The sequence below is a fragment of the Manacus candei genome, unplaced genomic scaffold, assembly GCF_025592945.1.
Source record: "Manacus candei isolate 608988 ecotype Guabito, Panama unplaced genomic scaffold, ASM2559294v1 h1tg000033l, whole genome shotgun sequence".
In the NCBI taxonomy this organism is placed as follows: domain Eukaryota; kingdom Metazoa; phylum Chordata; class Aves; order Passeriformes; family Pipridae; genus Manacus; species Manacus candei.
Genome location: NW_026138081.1, coordinates 3,672,925 through 3,696,691, shown reverse-complemented (window position 1 = coordinate 3,696,691; position 23,767 = coordinate 3,672,925). Strand labels below are relative to the sequence as shown.

The following is a 23,767-nucleotide window of genomic DNA, read 5'->3' as shown; positions in this document are numbered from 1 at the left end:
GTATGTCCAGGGTTGCCCCATCTTAGGAGCAGAATCCAGAACTTTCCTGCTGTTGAACTGCAGGGCCTCCCTGCCTTCAAGGGAGTCAACAGCTCCTCCCAGTTTTGTGTCATCTGCAAACTTGTTTAGTATCCCTTCCAGTTCTGTGTCCAAGTCATTTATGAAGATGTTGAAGAGCACAGGGCCTAAGATGGAGCCCTGTGGAACCCCACTGTGTTGTCTTGCAGGTGTTTTTCAGTGCCTCCCAGAATAATCTTCTCCATAACTTTACCAGACACTGAAGTGAGACTGACAGGCCTGTAGTTTCCAGGGTTCTCTTTCTTGCCCTTCTTGAAAATCAGGACAACATTCACCAGCTTCCAGTCAGCTGGGACCTCTCTAGATTCCCAAGACCGCTCAAAAACCATCAACAGAGGTTTTGAGACGACATCAGCAGCTCTTTCAGGATTCTGAGATGAATCCCATCAGGCCCCAGAGATTTGTAAGGATCCAGTTGGAGCAGTAGATCTTGCACAATTTCAGGGTCAACTGGGTTGATCATTCTCACAGTTCTGGTCCTCCAGCTCAGGGTAGAGACACCCCCTTGGTCCGTCAGCCGTGTTGTAGACAGAGGCAAAGAAAGTGTTAAACATCTCTGCCTTGCCTCTGTCCCCGTTTGTGAGGTGACCATCCTCACCCTGTAACGGGCTGATGATATTTCTATACTGCCTATTGCCACTAATATATTTGTTAAAACTCTTTTTATTGCCCCCCACATTTCTGGCAGCTTCAACTCCAGGTGAGCTTTGGCCACACAAATTTTCTCCCTACAGCAGCAAGCAGAATCTCTGCATTTCCATGTCAAGAAATACTCTCAAGATTTTAATTAAACTTTATTCTTACTTCAAGGAAGGTTAAAACACCTCTTTGGCTGGCACTCTTGTGCTTCATCCCCATGCTGTCCTTTGCATGACAAAGAATGCAGATCTCATGGGACTTCAACAGTCACCTACAAAAGGCTAGATTGTTTCTCCATTTTGGAGATTCACTCACACTATTACACATTTTGCAAGAACTCTTAAGAGGCACTCGGTCATAAAACTGTAAGAATATAAATTTGGAAAGACAAACTCAAGCCTGTACATCCCTATCATTAGGCAGAAAGGAGACTTCTTGCACTATAATCCGTCATACAACAAAGTACCATAAGCAGTCCTTGAAACCTAAGACATGTATTGAGACTTCGTTCAGTCTTTAAAAGTGACAAAAATGGCTACATTGCAGTCACTTACACTTGTTTTGCTGTAAGCAACAGAAATAAATTAATTTCTTTTGAATGTTACAATAATTTATTAAAATATTCAACATGTAAGTTACAGTCAAGGAAGAAAACTAGAAGATTTCATCACTTTTGGTAAACAGAAAGGAAAATGATCATTTTACAACAGACAATTCAACTTTTCTTAAAGTAAACTCCAGAGGTGCAAATCCAAAACTATATGTAGCACATAAGTATACCTGCAGCTCCAAAAACCATACAATCCTTAAAAAAAAAACCAACAACCAACCAACCAACAAACAACAACAGAAATCTCACACTGCCAACAGACAAATTTTAGTTGACAGTTAAGACCTTTGCACAACACTTAGTTATCGTTAAAAGTTTACCTACTGCATTCGTTCTGTGCATCTCAAGCAACAATTATATCTGCCCCTGTACCTCTATAATTTCAGATGTATAAATCATCAACTGCATACATTATGTCAAAATTTTCCAAGAATGCATGTATATATGCATATCACTTACTTGTAGCAACATGACAAAGCAAATTCTGTATCTACTTCATTACTAAAAATCCCCTGTAACTGAAAAAGATGTCAAATACACCTTATTTTTTCACTACTTCTCAACCAATACTGAAAAATCTGCTCCGTCAGTATCAAGTCCCATCACCCACAGTGGAATGCAGTATCATTAATTTTAAAAACATGTGATTTTTTTCCCTTCTTTCCCTTCCCTTATAACAAGTGGTGCACTCACACACTAGCAAGAACATTTTCAGCAAGTACTGAAGTTACCTGAAGAGAAAAAAATACAACAAAAAACCCCCAACCAAGTAAAAAACCAAACCACAAAGAAGGTTTGATACAATTTCACATATGGCTTAGAGTTCACAAAATTGAATTTTATTTTAAAGAAAGATACAACACTGACAAAGACCAGCAGTCTTTCCATGAAGCAAAATTTAGATCATCTGCTCAGACACTTGAATTTAAACAGGTAGTAGAGGAAGAAGTAAATATGAGCTGTATGAAATCAGATAAAAAGAAAACACATTCTACATGTTAAGATAACTGACAGTAACACAGTTATCCAATAATCTCCTAATTTATATGCAGTTCCTCCTTAAAAAAAGAGGGGCAACAATATGCATACAAATCCTCCACAGAAATACCAGCATGCACCATCTGCTACCTCTGATGACTCTTTCACCCTTTACCATATGTGGTATCTGGATGTTAGTTCATAAACAGAATTACATTAAAAACAAGGTGGTATTAATAATATTTGCCTGTATTAAAGACTAACAACTTGGCAAGCATATTACCACTAAAGCACTATGTGTACTTCATCATACTACTTCTTTATATAATTACAAAACTACTCACGAGGATATCAGGAAGAAGCTTTTCTTTGCTTAGCAATAAGAGCCAGATACTCACAAAGAAGGGTCTTGGACCAGATCTTTAAGGTTTATCCCACTACGATCCTCGGCAAGGTTCCTGAAGCAACTGTCACTCACTAAAAAAAATAGAAATAAAATTAAAACAAAAAAAACTAAAAAAAACAAGGAGAAAAAGAGGTGGAAATTTAAGAACAGAACACAGTTCTGATTAACTAAAAATGCTTTTTGGTGTTGGGTGGAATTTGAACATTCATATATAGAATCTGATTTTCACTGAGGTCTCACCTAATTCAAAGATAAATCAAATCAATGGAAAATGACAAATACAGTATCACAGCTTAAGCAGAAACAGTTTCAGCTGGTGTCCCTACTACTTGTCCACCTGGGACTACAGGAAGTCAAACACAAACAGTGGATGTGCAGGTATACACCGATATCCATACAATCAACAGTAGAATCTTTAATCATGCACTGGTCACTATACCTAATTAGAAACAATGAGAGCTGCTATGTATTTAAGTTCATAGTTGTTCATGGGTTAGCAAAAATGTTTAATATGAGCAATAACCAAAACAAGTTCATTAAGTGTAAAAATTTATTCCAACAGCTTAATAATTAACTTATAAAGTGCATGTAATGCAGCTAGTTACTGTAATAACTGAAATTACAGTAAATTTCACAGATGTTTAAAAGAGTATTAGTGTGCTTTCATTTTCTTCACTACTTAAAAAAAAAAAAGAGAAAAAAGAGATATATTTAAACCTGAAACTCCAAATTTGTTCTCTTGTCTCTCAGCACATGTACCCCAATCCTACAAACCATCTCATTCCTCTTTAACCTCTTTAATAACACCACAGTCAATTTGAGAGGTGGAAAAAAGTAGTGGTACAAATACTTTTTAAAAAACCCGGCATCAGTTTAGAGGAATTACAGTTATATCTGACTGCAGCAAACTTTCTGAAGGACACAGGGGTTATGATATGGAAAATTCAGTGTAAGGATCAATTAGGCATAACTAGCAAGATAATCTGCCAGATAAAACAGAAGAGAGTTTATAAAGAAATGCATTATTGCTCATCTTCCAACACAGAACACAGCCTCATATTTAGTGAAAGGGGATGTGTTTAAAATCATCTGCAAAAGCAAGTGTTCCTACTTCTTTCTCTCTAAATGCAAAACACTCTCTTTAATTTACATCTCTAAGTATTCATATGCATCACCAGTGTCAAGAAAATGCAAATCATTCCCAAAATATATTGTTTTCACAGATTACAACACATACAGTGACAGACCTACCTAACATACTACGAAACTGCAAAATGTTTCTACTAGTACCCCTTATTGCCAATGCATCTCACAAACTTGAAGCCTGTTAAGTCTGCTGGGAAAGGCAAGTATTGGAAGAAAGCATCCCAGGGGAGGAGGCTGGGGTACCGATGGAACAGGTACTAGCCCCAGCTCACAGACAAAGCCTGACAGGTTGACAGTAAAGGCAGTATTTCTCAAGTGCTGAAAACATTAAGGGGTTTACCTGCTTTGCACCTCAACATTGTAAAAACCAGTTGATATCCTAGGCCTCTCTTATCCACCATCTCTGAAAACAGTACCTAAGAGTTGCTGATTACGTACAATCCCTGAAAGCCAGTCAGTATATCCCTAGGAAGCTCTTGTCTTTGAGGTACTTGACATGGATCTTTAGTTTAAACAGCAGCTACTTGTGCTAACTAAGCCCAGAAGTCTTGGCTCGTTCCTCACATGACAATTTAATCGCTGTCTGTATAAGTTTGTTAACTGAAAGTTACCTGTACGAGTTCGCAAGCACTGCCCATATTGCCAGGGAAGCTCTCCCTGCGCACCTTGAGCCTTCAGAAATTTTTCATTTCCATGCTCATCTATTGCACTGAACCCAAGACCCTTGAGGGGATGTCTTTACTCTTGAGTTAAAGCAGTAATTCCAAGATCAGCAGACTCACAAACAACCTACGCTCTAGATTTTATGGGAGAAAAAATTACCACCTAGAGTTGATATTTGATAGTTTATATTTGCCTCTTGTCAAGTTTGGCAACAAAATAGCAAACAGAACATTTTACCTACTGTCTCATCAGAAATCCTACACTACTGATATACCAACATATCTCCTACATTAACACAATACATCATGAATAAAAATTACAGTCAATACTATTTTTTCACTACTAACAGATCAAACATTTCTTAAGCATTAAATATTTAATCTAAAGATGCTGCATTTCTTCTACTGTTTTCTCCAATCTCCTCATTGAAAGTAATCACAATGATGTATCAAGGAAACTACCATGATGTCTCAAAACTTTTTTAAAGGGAAAATGAAAAATGACAACATAAAACTATCTCATCAGTAAAAGTGGCCGTTATTTGTCTGTGTGTAACTCACAACAAGTGAGTTTAAAATGAATGCCTTTGTCTTATTTGTCTCAACATAACTCTAATATTATAATACTCTTGAATTTTAAAACTGAAAACCTTCCTTCTAGTTACCAGAGCTCGGCAATACAAACTTTAGCTAAAAAAAAAAAACTAATTCTACACCAAATATCTAGAAACTCTGAAAAAGTTATCCATCTTGTCTCTCTGGTTTTCTTCTTTGGTTGTAGGAGAGCTAGAAAACTGCAAAGTTGCAAATTTGTAAGCAAGCCTCTTCTTAAGTTACTGTTCTAGCCAGATTCAGAAATCACAGAGAATTCAAATAAATGTGAAAAATTTCAAACTCAGTTTTAACAAGCAAGAATTCCAATAGTTTAGTTAATACTAACATTTGGCAATAACTGCCAATTAAATGACTAGCATTCATAGCAATAGGGGTTTCCAGTGAGAGGAAATCATTCAGTTGAATAGAGTAGAATAAGACCTCGACCTGCAAACAAGCACGGCCATGCTCCTCCACATCCGTGTAAACTCTCGCCACAAACAAATAAAAGAAATGTTCAACAATAAATACAGGGTGGAAGCAATCAAGCAGAGCAGGTACTATATTTCTCACAGCTTAAAAAACCCTAAATCAACACTGCACATATTTTTAAAAAATCTATACTCTGATTGAAAAGCAAGCTATTTATTTTAAACAGGAGACAGGAGCATGAAACTCTGTTTGAAGGTATGACAGAAATATCAGGGTGATCAATGATGCTTTAAGGTTGAGAGAAGAAAAGACAGAAGAAAACTTTGCATCACAGCCATAAATCATAATACATACACAATGGCTATGCCTAATTTCTCTTTAAAGCACAACCAACGGATACTTTTGCATTGGACAGCTATATGAACACAATTCCCATATAGGATTTTATTGTCTTGCTTCAAAATTAAATTTTTATTTTTTTTAACCCTCCAAAAGCTTATAAAAACTAGTATTTTAAGCACTGTTGAGTGAATGGTTTATGGAGAGATACAGAATTGTTAGCTGCTCCCTTCTACATAAACTTCAAGTGGCTGAGCCTCTGATCTGCATTACGCCCCCCAGATGTACTTCCTCGAAGACAAGGCAAATGACAAGAAAAAATAGCTCCCTAAAGCACATTCAGTGGAGTATTGCACATTCAGTGACAGTCTGTAAGGTACTAGAAATGTTTTTAAGAAACCAAATATTGGCACAAATATCACAGGCACTGACTAAACAAAATACATAGTCTGAAAAACATCACACTAAGAAGACATCCTTAAACATCCATTATACAGTTTGACTTCCAAGTGAGCTGTTATATGTATCAAAAGCAAACAGGATTTAGCAATAGCTCCAATTTTCCCAACATTTGCCCTACTTTCAGCTTCTGGTTTCTATTACTGATGTTCTGTTTCTGACTCCTGTCTAGTCTTATGTTGAGGAAGCAACAGAGGTGGGAAGCTAATAGGGGAATATAGTTCTCACCTGTCAATTACACAGCATACCAAATTCCCCACAGAAAGGTTAAAATCAGTATTCACACTCTAATGTGCAAACATTCAATTTACAACAGCTGTGAAGCCTTCCCACTTGGCATTTGTGAACTTCTAAATTTGTCCATATGATTTTTTTCCTTTGCTTTCTTTAGCACAGTTTTAAATAAGACCATACTGAAGAAAAATGCATTATTAGCCTGTTGATTTCCAAAATGAGAAGTTCTTTTAACTCTGAAGGTAAACTAATGTTTTCTTCAAGTACAGGCAGGACATAATCTGTTGTGAAATTTATCCTTTTTTTTTTCTTTTTTTTTTTAAATATCCTAGAATTTGAAAACCACGTAGTTCTTTAAACATGTCGCATAATTTCTTACCCCACACAGTGTATTCCCAGTAAAAAAACCCCAAAACCTCTCTTTAGATCAAAGCACTTCCAAATCCATAGCTGTCAGCCATCATTTTAATGTCATATGCTTTAGATGAAATGCAATAACTGCCCTCAAAAAATGAAGGAATATCTACTGTTTGGTAAAGCAAACTAATAATAAAGTTTACATCCCCCATATGTAAATATGCAATTCCAGAAAATTACTGTTACCTGCCAGATTTTCCTCTTGGTTCCCAGAATTCAGAACTGCTTTTAGATTAGCTGTGACTAACTGTTTATAAAAATCATCTTGACAACAAAAACGTTACACTCATGAAGGTAGCCACTCACAGTGATACAGTATTAGTTTGGAAATACATGGACTACTACAACATTGAACAGTATGCACTGAAGAAAAAGATATCAATGTCTTCTATTTTTGTCTTTTAGTGATAACATCTCCTAAATTCAGTTCTTTTTCTTAGGACCTCTTCATCTGCCTGTAGTATTTTTGCAGATCTCTCTTCCTTATCCCTCTTTTTATAGGATTATTTATATATTTAGGTTTGATAACAGATTCATTCAGCAGATAATAAATATAAGACATATCTAGCACACTTGGGATGTTCTGGAAAGTACTGGACTGACACAGCATTGTATTCTAGCCTGGTTTCACTTGCAATAAAACATTATTCAGAAATCTCATTTCAGATTCAGGTAGTCCTGTTCCAGGTGATGCACGCAAACATAGCAGGATTCAAGTATTTTGCTTTTACAGGCCCAACCTTATACACACGGCAGCAAGCACATTCTTTTACTTGTTGTTGACTTCACAACATAAGAAACTCTGTTAAGGAAGCTTAAGGTTTAGGATATAAGGTAACAATTTTTCCTCAAATCTCAAAACATCTCTCTATAAAAGCCTATTCTCCTGCAAACACAGAGTTCCTGTCCTATAGGCATACTTTACAGAAGGCAAGGGAATGAGATAGTACCAGAAGATTGATTCTCTTAATATTAAAATGATTTTAAGGTATTTTATAGGTTCCATGAACAGTAACATCAGAGATAAATATCCTGCCTTTTTTCTCTGCTACTGTCATATTTTTCAAGTGAGTGCATGTCAACCAGAAAACACACATAAAACAGATGGCACATTACAGAAATTTTGTAGCACCTTCTCCAGATCCATCAAAAAAGACAGCAAATTAATTCTAAGTGCAGCACTTATAGTATTTGCATATCTGCACACAAATCTCTGATGTATTTGCAGATTAAAAAGAACTACAAGTCCGCATGCAAACTGCAAATACGTGTAACTGCTAAGGAAATATATTGTCTGTGAGTAGCAGAAATAAGGCAGGCTGGTTTCCTAAGAAGTTGTGATCTAAACACCATTTGCTATCACATGACAAATCCAGATTCCCTTTGATACCCACATAAGGAAGAGAGCTAAAGCTAATACAAAGCCATGCAGGTGAAAGCACCAGTCAACACCAATCTGCCTTCTCCTCAGTGGGACTAATAATCTGAGTCTCCTCTTTGCCTGGCTGCTAATGTTCACTTAATTTATAGATAACTTTAAAATTTTCTTTTTGTTACACTGTGTTTGCTTTCCTATTCCACTGTTATTACATTTTTCATATGTGGGTTAAACCGATTTACCGGGGGAATCCAACAGACCAATGGACAGACTGAAGGATGACACTGTCTTTTGATCACATAAGCCTTGTTCTCCTATGGCAGATAACCTAAAAACCATTTTCAGAATTGCAAGACATTGATGTACATCAACTTAAGAGAATGAAATCATAAAATAGCAACACTTTTAGTTTTAACCCACAATTATTTAACAACAAAAATAGTTGCAGCACTGCAATATAGTTATTAACAGGTTGTGCATTATCTGCACTGTGACAACATGTCACAGTGGAAACAATTTTAAAAATTGGGTTAGAGCACGGTGGCATTTGCAGCACACAAATAAAGAGCATTCAAAGACTTGCTTTGGTGTGAGCAGGGTCAGGTGACAGAAGACATGCCATCCCCTCCACAGGTTCACATATTCTGACCTGAGAGCTGTGCAAAAAATGATAAAATGTTTTATTTAAATGGAGCATTAAAAGAGCTAAAATAGCTACATGAAGAAAAAAGTGTCTCTTTTATACATACTGTATTTTAACAAGTTCAAAATATTGTGTTGGTGAAAATAAGTTGTGTAGGACATACAGTATCAGAGATGGCTAATGCTCTTCATAGAAGTCCAGATTCAAATACTTTTTTTTTAAACCCACAAGAACAAAAAATTACATTCCAGAAATAAGCGCAGCATTCCTAAGCCAGTGCTGTATCCTTTTAATGTACATAACCTCTTATTTTCTACCGCCAAAGAAGGTGTCACGAACAGTAGCAGTTCCAGAAAAGTGAAAGTAGCTGAGAAGGTCCTGATCACATCACTGTTTGAGATCATTTTCCTTTTATCTTTGAAAAGTTTGTGGTCAAGAAATACAAAGGCTGAGGTACAAGAGTTTAGAACAAGTTATGGAATGTATTTACCAATGGGAATTTTAATTGTAAGAAGCAATGTAAAATCTCATACAAAACCAAAGGCTGCTTCTGCAAGCTATCAGAGGAAACCTCCAGATCAAAGAAAGTTCACTCTTGAGATTAACCCATCTGAAATAAAAGAACAAACCAGTAACTTCAACTTACTCAATAAAATTTATTTTCATTGGGCAGAGTTAGTCATAGTATCAAGATTAACTGTAGTTTAAATTCATATATAATAATTCATTCCCAAATGTAAGTTCTCAGTAGACAAGAGGAAGAACACATTTATTTTATTCCAGCTATTTCAATTCACCAATATCCCATAAGTAGCCACTTTCTCATCCACCCAGTGAGAACCTTCTGTTTCCCTATCACATCATAAAACACCAATGCAACGTATTTGTCCCTATTCTCTCTGACAGGGTGAAGGCTGACACGGTAGACAAGCTATCAGCTTCACAGATTTTGAAGACAAGACTGCAGTGAATAGTTTGACCCCCTGCATATAGCTGCTCTGCACATCTGACTAATGTTTCTGACATTTGCTTTGTTTTTCTCATTAGACTGAAGCATAAAGAAATTCTAATTTTATTTATTCAAGACAGTAAAATTTAACATCCACCTTTATGAACATCCCATAGCAAGCTTTTCAATATGTCTTACTGGATTTCATACCAGAGCAAATCTTCTCTCCCTTTCCCTTCAGACATAGTGTTATGAAGTGCCAGAATGGTATCATCAAAGAATGATAAAGAAGTACTACTATAAAAAAGGAGATAATACACTGGAATGACAGAATGGAAAGGTTCAGGTGACCTACTGAAAAACAGGGTGATCATCAACAAGAAATACAAGTTAGACATGTGAATCTATGATTTTTACTAGAAAACACAGGGAAGCACTTGTAACCCAGAGGTAAAGGAGAGCTATTGCAGTGATAAAGAAAAGTAAGACATCACAGAGGAAGCTCTTTTCACTTTCTTGATTAGCTTAGCAAGAAAAAAGCATTAGATGGTTGCTGCTGGTGTGTTTATATAAATACACCAGCAAAACAAACATCAGAGGGAGAGAAGATTAAAAAATAGCATAGCACAAGAAAAATAACTGTGAGGAAATCATAAGAAACAGAGCGCAAGTTTCCCAAGACTTGGAGAGGTGAACCCTCACAAATAATCCTTCTGTAAGAACAGTGAGGGCAAGGAAAGTGTATAGACTGGTTCTCGAGAGATTTAAGAATTGACACAGAAATAGTTCTTGAAGACCTGAAGCATTCTGTACCACAGTTGCTAATGTTGTAAAATTTATGTTAGAGCTTCTCTGAAGGCCATGAACTTCTAAATCACCCCCCAGCTCTCTCACATTTTCTAACAGCAATTAAATGAGCCTTTTTTTCTGTTAATCCATTAGTCTAGTGGGTTATGCCTCTCTCAAATGATTTATCATTTAAAATTTACAATATTTGTGTGGCCTTAGGCTACAAATTCTATACTGGGTTTTAATCTAATATTCTAACAAGCTTGAGTTTCAACTCAGTCACACTGTCAGTGTGATCACTACAGTGATCACGTGAACTTCAAACAAACAAAAAAAAAATCAAGCCATTAAAGACATTCAAATCTTTGGAGACGTAGCATTAGCAATACTTCTAATTGTTTGTACCCAATAAAAAAATTCAGTTCCTTGAAGCTATGAATTCTAAACACTTGATGGAATTTTTCTTTGGGCTCTTGTTATCACAGATAATAAATTTGTGTTTTGTGTGAGTTTTCAAGGCCAGGTTGGATGGGGCTCTGAGCAACCTGGTCTAGTGGGTGGTGTCCCTGGCCATGGCAGGGAGGTTGGAACTTTAAGGTCCAATAATAATTTAATTTTTAAGGTCCCTTCCAACTCAAACCATTCCGTGATTCTATGGTTCCCCTAGTCACTGTATCTATGGTCTGAGAAGATATCTTCCCTGAATCCAGACCTACAACTATGCACTACAGGACTTTCATGGAAGGACAGTCTGAATTTTAGCTTACAGGAAGGCACAAGGTATGGAGCTGGAGGAGATCCAGGATCAGATCACAAAGCCAGATGTCTGAGTATTATGGGTTCGTCTTCTGAGCAAGTGAAAGCTAAAAGCCACCCACAGTACTGGACCAAGGGAGTGACACAAGCCAAGATTAACAGAAATCAGGAGAAAGCCAAACACTAAACACGTTAATGAGCTAATAAAATTGCAAAAATTCCAGTGACAATCAAGTGCAACTCCAAATTGAATGGAGAGTGTTAAATCATATGCAGCTGTAAGACTTCAAAGCCTGAAGCAGTAATCATAGCAAAATAGTACCAATTATCACACAAACCAGAAAATAAACATGTATTGTGGACAAACAACTTCACTACAGGCAAGGACTTGAAGAAAAAGACATTCCCTCCTTTATTTTTTTAGACAAAATTAGCACCTGAGTCCAGTCTGGTGTATCTGCCCCCTTTAGTTTGCATGCTGATGGAATCACCTGGGACAGAAGAGTCTCCTGTAAGCAATTACATAATAACCATTTATTTATCATAGCTCTACATGCAAGGCTCTGAACTGGGGCCTTGCAAACACCATACTGAGCTACAAAAGGCATTATTTTCTTCTGGTAGCAGAGATGATGAAAAGATGTTGAGATGAAAATTCAGTTGTAGCTATTTATTTATTGGATGTAAGGGTGTCTATTCATGCAAAGGTATCTTTAAACTATTCCCTTTCATAATTAGAAGATTAATTATTTAAACAAATCGATATAATTTAATAACATAAAATGAGAATATGAGTTTAAAATAAAATTTAATAAAGCTACTCCAAGTATGTCTCACTTTGAGACAATTTGACAGGGTTGAGACCTCGGACAGAAGTCTTCTCCCTTGGATTTAATACCCCTGGTTTCTCCAATACAAAGAGAGAGACCAAATATGTAAGCAAAAAAATAACTCTTTACCAAGAAGAAATGCTAACAACAATACTGATAAAATTGGGTTAAACCAACTGATGAGAAACTTCCCAAGCCCTGCCCACTGGACCAAATGGAGATGGCAGCTGTCTTCCCCCACCTGGAAAAACACATGTGGCCACAGGACAGAGACAGGATGGCTGCCCTTTGCCACCCCCAAGCCCGGAAAACCTGGCAGGAACAGCTGGAGGGTCAGCGGTGGCAGGAAACAGTGGATAGGTGGGATTCGATACTGGCAGATGCTTGTGTGGGGCTGGAATGAGGCTGCAGTGTTGGTACAGGCAGTCAGTGCAGGGCTGTGGACCCCCCAGGGGACTGGAAAGACACCCAAGACACCCACTGGATCCAGCGATGAGACTTGGTTGTTGCAATTTCGATCTTTTTTGGTCAAAGTGGTGGTTGTTGTCCTGTCGGAGTGGTGGTCACAGTCCGGATCCGTTGATGTGATGGTGGAAGTCCCAAGTGAGGGAAGCCCCAAAACTCAGAGTTATATATGCTCAGTTTCAGGTGGGAACGCCTCCAGTTCCTCCCCTGGGGCACGGAGCTTTACACTGGATGATGTAACACTGTGAGTCACCGGATACTTTGGGAGTCTTTGACACCTTCTAAGATGTTGCAGCTGTGTCTTGTGTCAGTGCAGCTGAATCCATTATGGCCCATTGTGGCTCATCAACAAGAGATCAATACCTTCAGGCTGGGTGTAAATGTTTAGGGAGTTATCACAGCTGACTCATCTGTGCAAGGAAAAAGAAACACTACCCCACTTTGCAGGTTTGCCTCTTTCCTTATGTTGTTTAACACCCAACTTGTAGCCTGAAGTGTTGGATGCGCAGCCTTCAGCCCCTGGCCTGCGGGGCCACTCTGCACATTGTTAGGGAAGCATGCTGCTGATTGAGCCAGGAGCACCAACAGTCCAGTCTCTGACAGCACTCGGGCAGTCACTGCAGGTGGTCAAATGTTTGAGTCATTAATCACAGCAGTTCAGTCTCTTTAAAGAAGGCAAAACACCGAAAAGCCAAAAAGGTATATTTGGAGAAAAGATAAAAGAAAAGGCAGATACCAGAATTTTTCTGTAACCCAGAACAAGATACTACATATCTAGTATAAATCTTATTATGAAGTAAATTATATCCACATATTTTCAATTCACCGAATGTGAGTTTTTGATAGTTTATGGGAAAATTCTTCATGGAAGTGGGAAAAACAGTAGTACTGAAAGTCCTTGCAATAATCCTTAAAAATAGGACAGTTCCTCTTTGTCCAAAACTTAAATATTTTCTTTAGATATCTTTTTTTGTACTAGGACTCTTAAGCTTTCTTAGAACCAGTGCTAGTACAAAACAGACTGTTTCAAAAAATAAATATTTTAAGGAGTAATTTTAAACTCTATCTACAAAAAAAAGAAAACAAACACCCGACAGCAGAAGTGGTCAAGAAAAACAAAGTGAATAAAGATAAACCTTGCAGCTTGTTTAAAAAGCAACTACCACTCTATTGTTTCCTTTTATAATCAACTTTCCATTATCAGAAGTAAAATGAGTAAAAATTCTTCCTCAGAAAACGGAAGAAAAATCCCCTGCATGCAGTGCAACGCATCAATCGACACAGCCCATTCTGCTCATTGGGTTCAACCCAGGCTATCACACACTGTTTCTGGTAGGTCTTATTTGCCCAGATGCAGCACTGCACAGGGACTTAGTTGGCAAGAGCTCTGTTTGAACTGACAAGCCTTGCTAAATCTGGACCATAAGGCAGAGGCGTCACATTAGCAACACCAGCACTTGGATACAGCAGGACTAGCACTGAGGCACATATATTAAATCCTGATCAACCTTCACTGACTTTACACACTCTAATGCCACTATATAAGCCAGGTCGGGAAACACCAAGACAGATACACCTAAGCTAATGTCATATGGTGCCAACTCAGCCACGACTGGGTTTATTAGCTAAGATTTGCAGTGGTGTAAAGGCATCAAAAGTACCCTCAAGCTCTTGGAAGAAATATAGTCACACTGACACAGAGGTGAACTAGTCACTAATCACAAGCAATGGGAAACTGTTTTTTCACAATGATCTGGAAGTGCACCACAGGTCTTTCCAGAACACTGAGCTGCCATTCTGGAACTGCTAAGAGATCCAGCTACATTCATCCCTGAAAAACTGCTGATATTAAATCCTATAAAGGAAAGTTCTAAAATCTAGAATTTTCAATATTCTTTACATTTATTTCACTGCTATCTCTACTGATGGCAGTGGTAAAGACCTCAGTGGGGCAAGTTCTGCTCAGATATGATGGGACGAGAGGATATCTCACAAGAAAGCCTATATTTCATGAAACAAAGAACTCTAAAGGAAACAAAGATTTACTCCTTACCCCCAATCTCCAAATCAAAGAAAATGAGAAGTTTTAAACTTTTTTCCAATGTTTTGTTTATTTTAATGTTATGCTTATAAACTGTGCCTATTTTAGTAGCTCTGGAGCTGACTACTTTTCAGTGAACTGGCTCATAGAACTAGTATTATTGATTCTTCATCTCAGTGTTGTTTCCACATGTCTGTTCCTAATGCTTATGAATAAACTTTGAAAACAGGAACCAATGCCTCGTCATTTCTTTCAATTGGAAGGATCCTGAAAAAGCTTTAAATAGTTGCAACTGAGCCAATTATCTCAGTGAGCTGTGATAAGCCTGAAAATCAGTCTTAAAGCTAAGTTTTCCATCACTCACTCATTTAACTAATTATTAAAATTACAATCTCAAATGATTCCAGAGTACTACAAGTCATGCCTCATATACCACCTGGAACATATGCTCCATGAAACCTGAAATATAGAAAATAAAGACAGGGAGACTAAAAATTAAGCTAAGAAATTATACCAGGAGTAAACTTTACAATTGTGCACCTTTATTTATGCTCACTTACTGAGTTTCAACATTCAAGACTATGGAATCTTGATTCCCAGTCCCTGATTTCAGGTCCTGATTATAGGGTGAAAATAGAAGCTCTATCTCAGTTTACCGTCCATTCTCTTTCTTCAGTCTTGCTATGCTCTTACAATCGGATATTTTAAACAACAATTGTCACTGGCAAATCATGAACTGCATATAAAATATTTTATTAGTTTAAAATTTACTTACTTTAATAGTAGGTGTAAGGCAGTAAACAGAATTACTTTCTAGCCCTATGCAGCCCTCATCTGACGTGAGCCCAGAGAACTCTAGCCCAATGTTTCCTCCAAGCATTTAAGCATGTTCACTCCTAACATTCTATCTGTGCTGGATTCTTTTTTTTAGCTGCTGTATTTTAGCCATGCTCAAAATTGCATTCCTTATTAGTTACAATGAAATGGGAATTACTGATGTGGTATGTAGCCTAAATTATTTCTGCTGTTTGTTTTAGCTACCTAAACATGATTTTTGACATAATCTTGTTGCTGATTTACCTAACTTACTTTGTCTTTCAGGGACTCACAGTCATTTCTATTCCTAAACACCTTTGCAACATGCAAATGTTGTTATCTTACTGCTGTCCCTGTTTGTTTAATGTGAATAAATACATAGTATTTTTCTTTGCCTGAACAGAGAAAAATTTAGATATTCTAGAAATAATCTTGTCACGTGATTGCTTACCCTTAACTTTTAGTTCCCTCTCTTTGCTGATTCCAAATATTTAACTATATTTAACTCTAAGCCTAGAGCAAGGAACAAAATGGGAGATGTCTTTAAAGCCTATACAGCCTGTCATCTCTCATATGTTTGCTTATCCAGGCAATGAATCAAATCAATCAATCAGCTGTCAGGACCATACCAAGCCATTCTGGCATTTTCAGGAGAATGACACCCCATATGAATACTTTCTCCACTTCATTTAAATTTCTTGCAGGTCATAAGAAACCCAGCAGTTGCCACATTGGTAACATGGCAACACGGAGCATCCTGCCAAGGGTTCTCCCTCACTGCCTTCTGCACCCAGCCAAGACAACAGTCCTGGAAAGGAGACAAACAGAGCAGCAGAAGAATACTGAGAGGTTCCCATTGACAGAGCCCAAGAAACAGTATTCCCTGGCAATCACAGACCTCCCTCCTGCCTGACTCACTGGGTTTGTTGTCTCTGCCTGCTGGCATGCTACAGCACTTGGCGTTACAGGCTCTGATGGAGTCTCAGGCCATGGATATGTGTGGCTGTCTCGGCTAGGACGGGTAAATAGGTTATGTTCCATTGCTTAGCACCTCTCACAGCCCTACCAAGAATAACATGTTCTTGTGGGTCTTCTGAAACTCCAAGTCATATATGTATATTGGTTTTCCTTATTTGCTCTGAGTCCTCCCTGCTTGATCAACAATGAGGGGAAGGATGACTAGAATGATAGCATTATCTTCGTTATTATTTACTGCATCTTTAGCAATCCTCATGGTTCACAAATGGCCAAGAAAAATACATGCAAATGGTATACGCCAATGAAAAGTTTGGTGTATTTTCTATCATTATAGAATTACTTTTGTTCTTCATGAAACCTTTGGGCTATCATGTTTTAAAACAGCCATTTGAAGATTATAAAAATGGAAATGGATATCAAGGTTAATTTAATTGGGAAAGAAGAAAACGCTTCTCTGCCAAATGTTTTTTTTTCCTTTTTTTTTTCACAGTGTATTCTGAGATCTGCAATAGTTTTAATACTAATATTATTCCTCCTTAAATGGGCTGTTGAGTGGATGGAAGACTGAATGGATTGTACAATTTCCTAGTGGATTCTGGAATTTCTCTCCTTGAAATCAGTAGCCATAAAAAAAAAGGTCTTAAAATTTATAGGTATGCATGGTATGCATGTTTGCCATGCAGTTTTTCTGAATTCCACTACTGACTTCTGTGTATTTACAGAAGTATATTAATATAGCATAACATATTAAAAATGTTCCTAAGTACCTGAAAAAAATCTTAATGTCTTACTGAAAACTATCAATATAATCACTATTAAACAACGAAAGCCTATGTTTGCAACCTGACCAGTTCATTGAGAAAGGCCATTTTGCTCATCCAAAGAACTGTTCCATGAATATGGAGCAGAGAAGCAACTAAACTTTTAAAAGCATCAACATTTATAATTTTCTGAAGTGCATAAAGCTTTCAGCATTGCTGTGATAGAAAAAAATCTGACTGCCAGAGTTACATACTAAACATGTGTTTTTTAAATTCTTCAGTAAAGATGCCTGTTTTTGCCTATAAAAATTACTTAAATGCTGTCCATCCTTCTCTCTGTACTCAACTCCCTTTTCTTCTTCCAAATATTGGTTTTTTTAACCTGATGACCAACTTCAAGTGAATTTTACAAAATTAGAACTGTCAAAGCTTCTAAGTCATTATAGAAAACTAGAGACATCAAAGATAGTATGATAGAAAGTATGAGAAATCAATGGTTGGAGAGCTGAAAGGCCAATTAGTACCCCTACAAAGACAGGGCTCTTATCCATTCTAGTCCATCACCAGTCCAGCAGCGGTCAATCATGGAAAACACATACAGCCTTGAATCACTACAAACATAGGATGAATGTGGAATTACCTACTGTGTGACTTTGTGGTACCACTTTTCAGCTTGCTAAATGATTTACAATTTAGTATTTGCCTAGTTCCTAATGAAGTAATACTTAGAACAATGCAAAAAAATTAAGCAAACAGAAAACATTGAAAACCAAGAACTATTTCTAATGTTTAACATTCCAAAACAAGTTGGTGTAATTATGAATGTCAATGCTGGTGTTCGACTACTTAATGTATACATATTAAGCAATGTATTAAAAAACTCGGTATCAAAATGAGTATCATTCAAAGGGAAGTTAAAATGTATTATGGATAACAAGAAAAGTTCTAAATTGAGACACAAGCAGTGCTATTTTAGGAAGTGAACAGATGGCTACAGAAGAGCAGACCTAGAAATCAAGAACAATGTAGGGAGTCAGAGGGGGGCTGGGATAACATATAACTGGAGAACTTGCTTTTCTAATTTTACTACATACACTTTCTGACAAACTCAAGATACTACAAATCTACAACAGAGAAGACATGAATTACATTTCCAGGACTGGCTATTTTGTTCCTCCTCTCTATACATACAAAAATTCATATGCAACCATTTAAAAAATCTCACTACTTTGCAAAACTTCATATACTTTTTCTATGATGGCAGAAGTATCAGGGAAACTATTCAGGTTCAAAACGTTGTTTATTTGCTTTAAAACATTTCTATACAAATATTTGTATTACAAACTGCTAAAGAACTTGCTAAAGCCAAAACAGTGCATGCAACCTTTTCAAAGAATACCAAATTTTTATCCCACTGTCAAATCTGTAATTATAGTCCTTTAAAATTGGTAAAAGCCAATTAAATGTGCAAAAAGTCCCATAGCTCAATAATATCACCTTACGTTTCCAAGAGAAAAAGGTAGCACTTCCTCCTCTTCCCAAATATGAGGTGCATTCATGCTTTAGAGTACAGGCTATCTCAATGGATTGAATTTAAAAACCCCCTAATTCAAATTTGCTTTTCCTGAGGGAAGGAAACAATCATTGTTGTTGTCTTAGTTATTACTGTAACCTTAAGAATAACTTCCTTGTTCATATTTGTCAAATGAAAACATGAAGTATTTTAAGAGTTGTATTAGACTGAAGAAAATTCTTACACAAAACCAGTAGGTCTTGGCTTCAGAGACAAGTTGGCTGGCTTATTTCTCCAGTCTTTTACGGGCCTTCTGGATGACAGCATGACCCTCTTACATATCTGCCATTCATCTCAGTTTTGTGCCATCTGCAAACCTGCTGCCAAGATCCAGATTATTAATGAAGATGTTAAACAGGGCTGGACCCAGTACTGACCCCCTGGGGTACACCACTAGCCTCCAACTAGACTTCAGGCCACTGATCACTACCATCTGCAGCCAGCCATTCAGCCAGTAATTTCCATATATTAAGGACAGTAGTTTCTGTGTTTCCATTTTAACTTTGGGTGAGGAGAGTTTATACAAATCTTCACTTGCCTTCTAAACATCTTATTTATTTTATTTTTTTTTTAAACAAGAACAGAAATAAGCAAAATAAAATGGTTGTTGCCAAAAGAGAGGTAAGAAATTTATTCAAACGTATATTTTTAGGTGACTAAATGGAAAACTGCTTCTGGTGCACAGATCCAAAATCACTAATCCTAATCCATGTTCATGATCTGTAAATAATAAAATTAACCTATAATCTGGAAAAGAGACAACCAAAGCTCTGTGTGAGGCAGGAGGTTAGGAAGCCTACTTAACTTTCTGAAAGATATCTTCTGAAGCCATTGACAGTCTACAGCGTGTTACATACTCCATAGAGAAGAAGGGGTTTTCCTTATGATTCTGAAGAAGTTTAATTATTCAAAAAAATTGCATGTAATGACACACTAAACAAGCTAAAAGATTACATTTTTGCACTGACAGACTCTGGAGTTCTAAAGCAGTGCATAAAGGATTAAACTAGCTCCCTGTTGATAATTTAAAAATCAAATAGAAAAGACTAACAAATGTATAACCACCTACACAAACATGCTTTACTCATACTTTGAACTGGACAGACAGAAACCAGACTTCCTCCAAAAGCCAGCCAGATCCACTGAAGAGGTGCTATGCCTGAATTGAGCTGACAGGTCTGCCAAGGTCAGCTCTAGAACTACCTACCACGCTAACACTGACATCAGCTACCTAGACTGAAGAATGGACAAAGCAATCGAGGTTTGTCTACAAATAAAAACCTAAATATATCCAGCACAAATATTCAGAATTAGAGTGACACTAATTGGATACCAGTTTCATAATTCTAAAGTGTTATATTTCCCATCCAGCAATTTTCTTATCAAACAACATATTTCTCTTTGTGTTGTAGAAACAAATAATATGTTTATCTCAGCCTTGTGATTTCAGTGGCACATTCATACCTAGAAAAAATCACCGCTACTTATTATCCATCTATGTATTTTCAGTTTTAAGGGTTTCATGCTTATCAGCCTTTTTCTTTGTTTTAAGTACAGAACTGTAAGAAAAAAACCTAACAGATTTACTTCTTCAGCAAGTTATCAGAATTACCATGGTCTTGACATTTCTTGATGCTTATGGTTAGCTGAAAAGCCAGCACTATACAGGACAAGTAGTTAAAAAGCTCTTACAGCAGGCATTGGCAAGCATTTGTGTGGGAGACAACTGTGCTCAGCATCCCAGCTCATGCCCCTAAGCAGCAGGGAGCAGACAGTGGCTGCCAGAGGAAGCTCTCGCTGAAGAGACACCATTCTGAGACCAAATCCAACAAAGTTCTGCCATTAAGCAGAGCTGAAAGAAAATGCTAAGCCGAGGAGACAGCTTCTGGCTTTACCCATTTATTTTATGAGAGCTCCTCGGCCTCTAGGGCCAAAGGCAAGGTGATTGCAGCATGCTGTGAAGTCAGACACCCTGGGAAGCATGAAATCATTAAAACACTCATTTAGACAGAAGGAGAAAAGATGAGTGAGTACAAATTCTAAGCTGGAAAAAAAAATCCTCTTTGTATAACATCTTGATTACTGTAACACCTAGTCACCTTTCAAAAGTCAATTCAGTAACATGCTTTAGATTCTTCCTCTTTTGATCCATATTTTCTTTTTTCTCCCCAGACATTACGTGGCTTTAACTATTTTTTTAAAGACCAGTGTGTTCCTTGTACTCCTCCCCCCACTTCCATTACAAAAGAAAGAAAAATACCTTCCAGTTAAAACAAGAGAATGGAGATGTTCGTTTTTGCTGCTCTCATTCGAGATCCTGCTTCACGGCCTTGCATAAGCACCAGAGAAAAGCCTGTGCACTCAAATTTTATCCTTGCACTGGACACTCCACTGTGTCAAAGGAACAGTTATTGACCACCCACATAATCTCTAAACTTCAGGTGACAAGCTAGGTATGCTGAGCTCATTCCGTCTAGCATCTTCAAGGTGTTAAAGACCTTTTTATTTGAAGATTTGTATAGAGAACAGACTGAAAAGAATGACTGACCTTCACAGCCTTCACTGCATTACTAAAATTCTTTAAAGCAAACTTTCTTAAGGGTTTATGTCCAACTTGCTCATACATTATTAATGCAATATTATTATTCAGTTGAAAGGTAAGGATTCTACAAAAGGCACATTCCTGGTTTCCAGGACTGAGCAGTTTTCTTAATAGTGTGATATGCTAAACAACATTACAGGAGATAACAGAACAGAAATCATTAATAAGAAATTCTAATACTTCCAACCTCGAACACTTAATGAGTTCTGTATGTAGAATTTAATCAGTAGCATCTCTGTTCCAGATGCAGGCTCCCAAAAGATTTGCCACTGTCAGCTTTTATATCACCACCTTTTCTGCACTTTTTTTAGCCTGCTGCTAGTTTTCTGTAATCATATCTCTACCATAATGAATTAGCTGTTTTCTTAAAATGTGAGGTAAAGGAGGAAAACTGGAGACACTGAAACTGCTACAACACTGAAAAAGTTGTGTAATGGAAAAAAAATGCCATAGTAGTTGCTTGGATCTAATAGGTATACGTCAGAAATATCTTTAGTAAATTATTTTGCATGGTTTGAAATATTGCCTCTGTACCGTTTGAAGAGCAGAAGCAGTCACATTTTACTAGGGCTTTAAATTCACCAGAGCCTTCAGAAGTCCAAGTTCTCAAAAACTGTTTAGCAAATGTAAGACGGGAAACAGTTACTGCTTGCCTGGATGAATGCACAAGTAATTCTTGTAATTCTGAGGCTGCATAACCGAGAGGATCCCAATCTCTGAAGAGACATAAGATTTAATCACTATGTTCCTCTTTTTATTCTTCCTTACTAATATGGCTATTTTATCACGCTGTTCACTGGCCAGTCTTTCTCAGTGACATCCAGAAAGAACTCTGCACCATCTCCCTCTCTCCCCCTGGCAAAGAATTAATGCAAAAAGCGAACAAAAAGAAAAATAGTTGAGCTACATGGCCCCCATATCATCTGTTTCAATATTTTCATTACCTTTTTTTCCCCACTCTGCACTTGTTTTACAGTTTCTGGGCTCTCAAATTTATATACAGCTATCAATACAATTTTAGATACGCTACATAATCTTTATATAAGCTATAGAGTTCAATACATATACATACAGTTTAATATATCGTTGGTTGGATCCTCCTGTATTATAGAAAAATATATTTTTTTAATTCTACCAATTAATATAATGAAGTTGGAAACAGCAACTCAATCACCCAAATCACTCAAAATTAATATTGATTTAAATTTGTATTGATTTCAATGTTCTCTAAAACCATAAAAAATAAAACATTACAATAAAACTGTGTTTTGCTAATAGAGAGACTGTTAATTAAATCGAAGTCCAAAGTCAACATGTAACCCAACAACTCACAAAGAGTACACATTCTGACAAGACATCCACACTATGATCAATGAAAGGGTAAATCCAAGACGGCACTGTAGCACTTCACAGCCAGAATTCCAACACTGTTCTCCTCCCGTAAACACAAATGTTGCAAACAACTACTCTCAATACCATAAGTTGTCATAGTTTGAAATTGGCCCCCCTGAAGAGTTCGGGGGGCTCAGAGGTGATTGGGTGTCAGGGCAGTGTTCCCTGGAGAGCCAATCCCCGTCCATGTTGTTCACTTCTGCTCTAAATCATACATACACAGCACTGGAACCTGTTGGCAGTTTTGCTGTTGGTGTCTGCTGCGTGTAGGTGTAGAAGGCCAGGGGGTGGCTGGGCTCCTTCTTTCCCCCCTCTGGCGGGGAGAGGAGAGCCCTGCGGCCCCCCCAACTCTGCCTAGGCCAGGGTTGGAGGTAGCACTGAAGTGAGTGTTTGTGAGGGACGTGACTCACAAACAACTGGTAAGTGGGAGAGAGAGAGAGAGAGGCAGGCCTTGTGGCCAGGCCCTCTTCTCCCCCCCACCCTTTGCAGCCAGGCTGCAGAAGGGGGCTGTTTTTCCCTCTCGCTGTTTAGTGGGAGTGGATGCAAGGCTCAGCATTGGAGCAGAGCCAAGAGACAGGCCGGAGGAGGAGGCTTGGCGGTCGGGAGAAGAATCCCAGGCAAAATTGGAGACAGGTCAAGAGGTCAGGAGTTGCCCTGCTGAAGCTGACCGGGGGCACCCAAAAACTGACTTGGAGGAATCAACATTCCAGGACGCGTATGTTGATAAGCTACACTACAGCAGCCTACGAACCGAGGTATGGGACCGAGAGGGAGAGATCACACAGCAGAAATGACACGGA

At 37.7% G+C, this 23,767-nt stretch overlaps 1 protein-coding gene across 18 annotated transcripts in view; it reads right to left on the bottom strand.

Moving 5' to 3' along the window:
• Positions 1–23,767, bottom strand: part of GPHN (gephyrin) — a 287,927-nt gene that overhangs the window by 197,535 nt on the left and 66,625 nt on the right. For all 18 annotated transcript variants that reach the window (XM_051791387.1, XM_051791390.1, XM_051791391.1 and 15 more), the window contains exon 2: positions 2,704–2,782. In XM_051791387.1, coding sequence (XP_051647347.1) covers positions 2,704–2,782 — 79 coding nt within the window. The remainder of the gene's footprint in view (positions 1–2,703; positions 2,783–23,767) is intronic.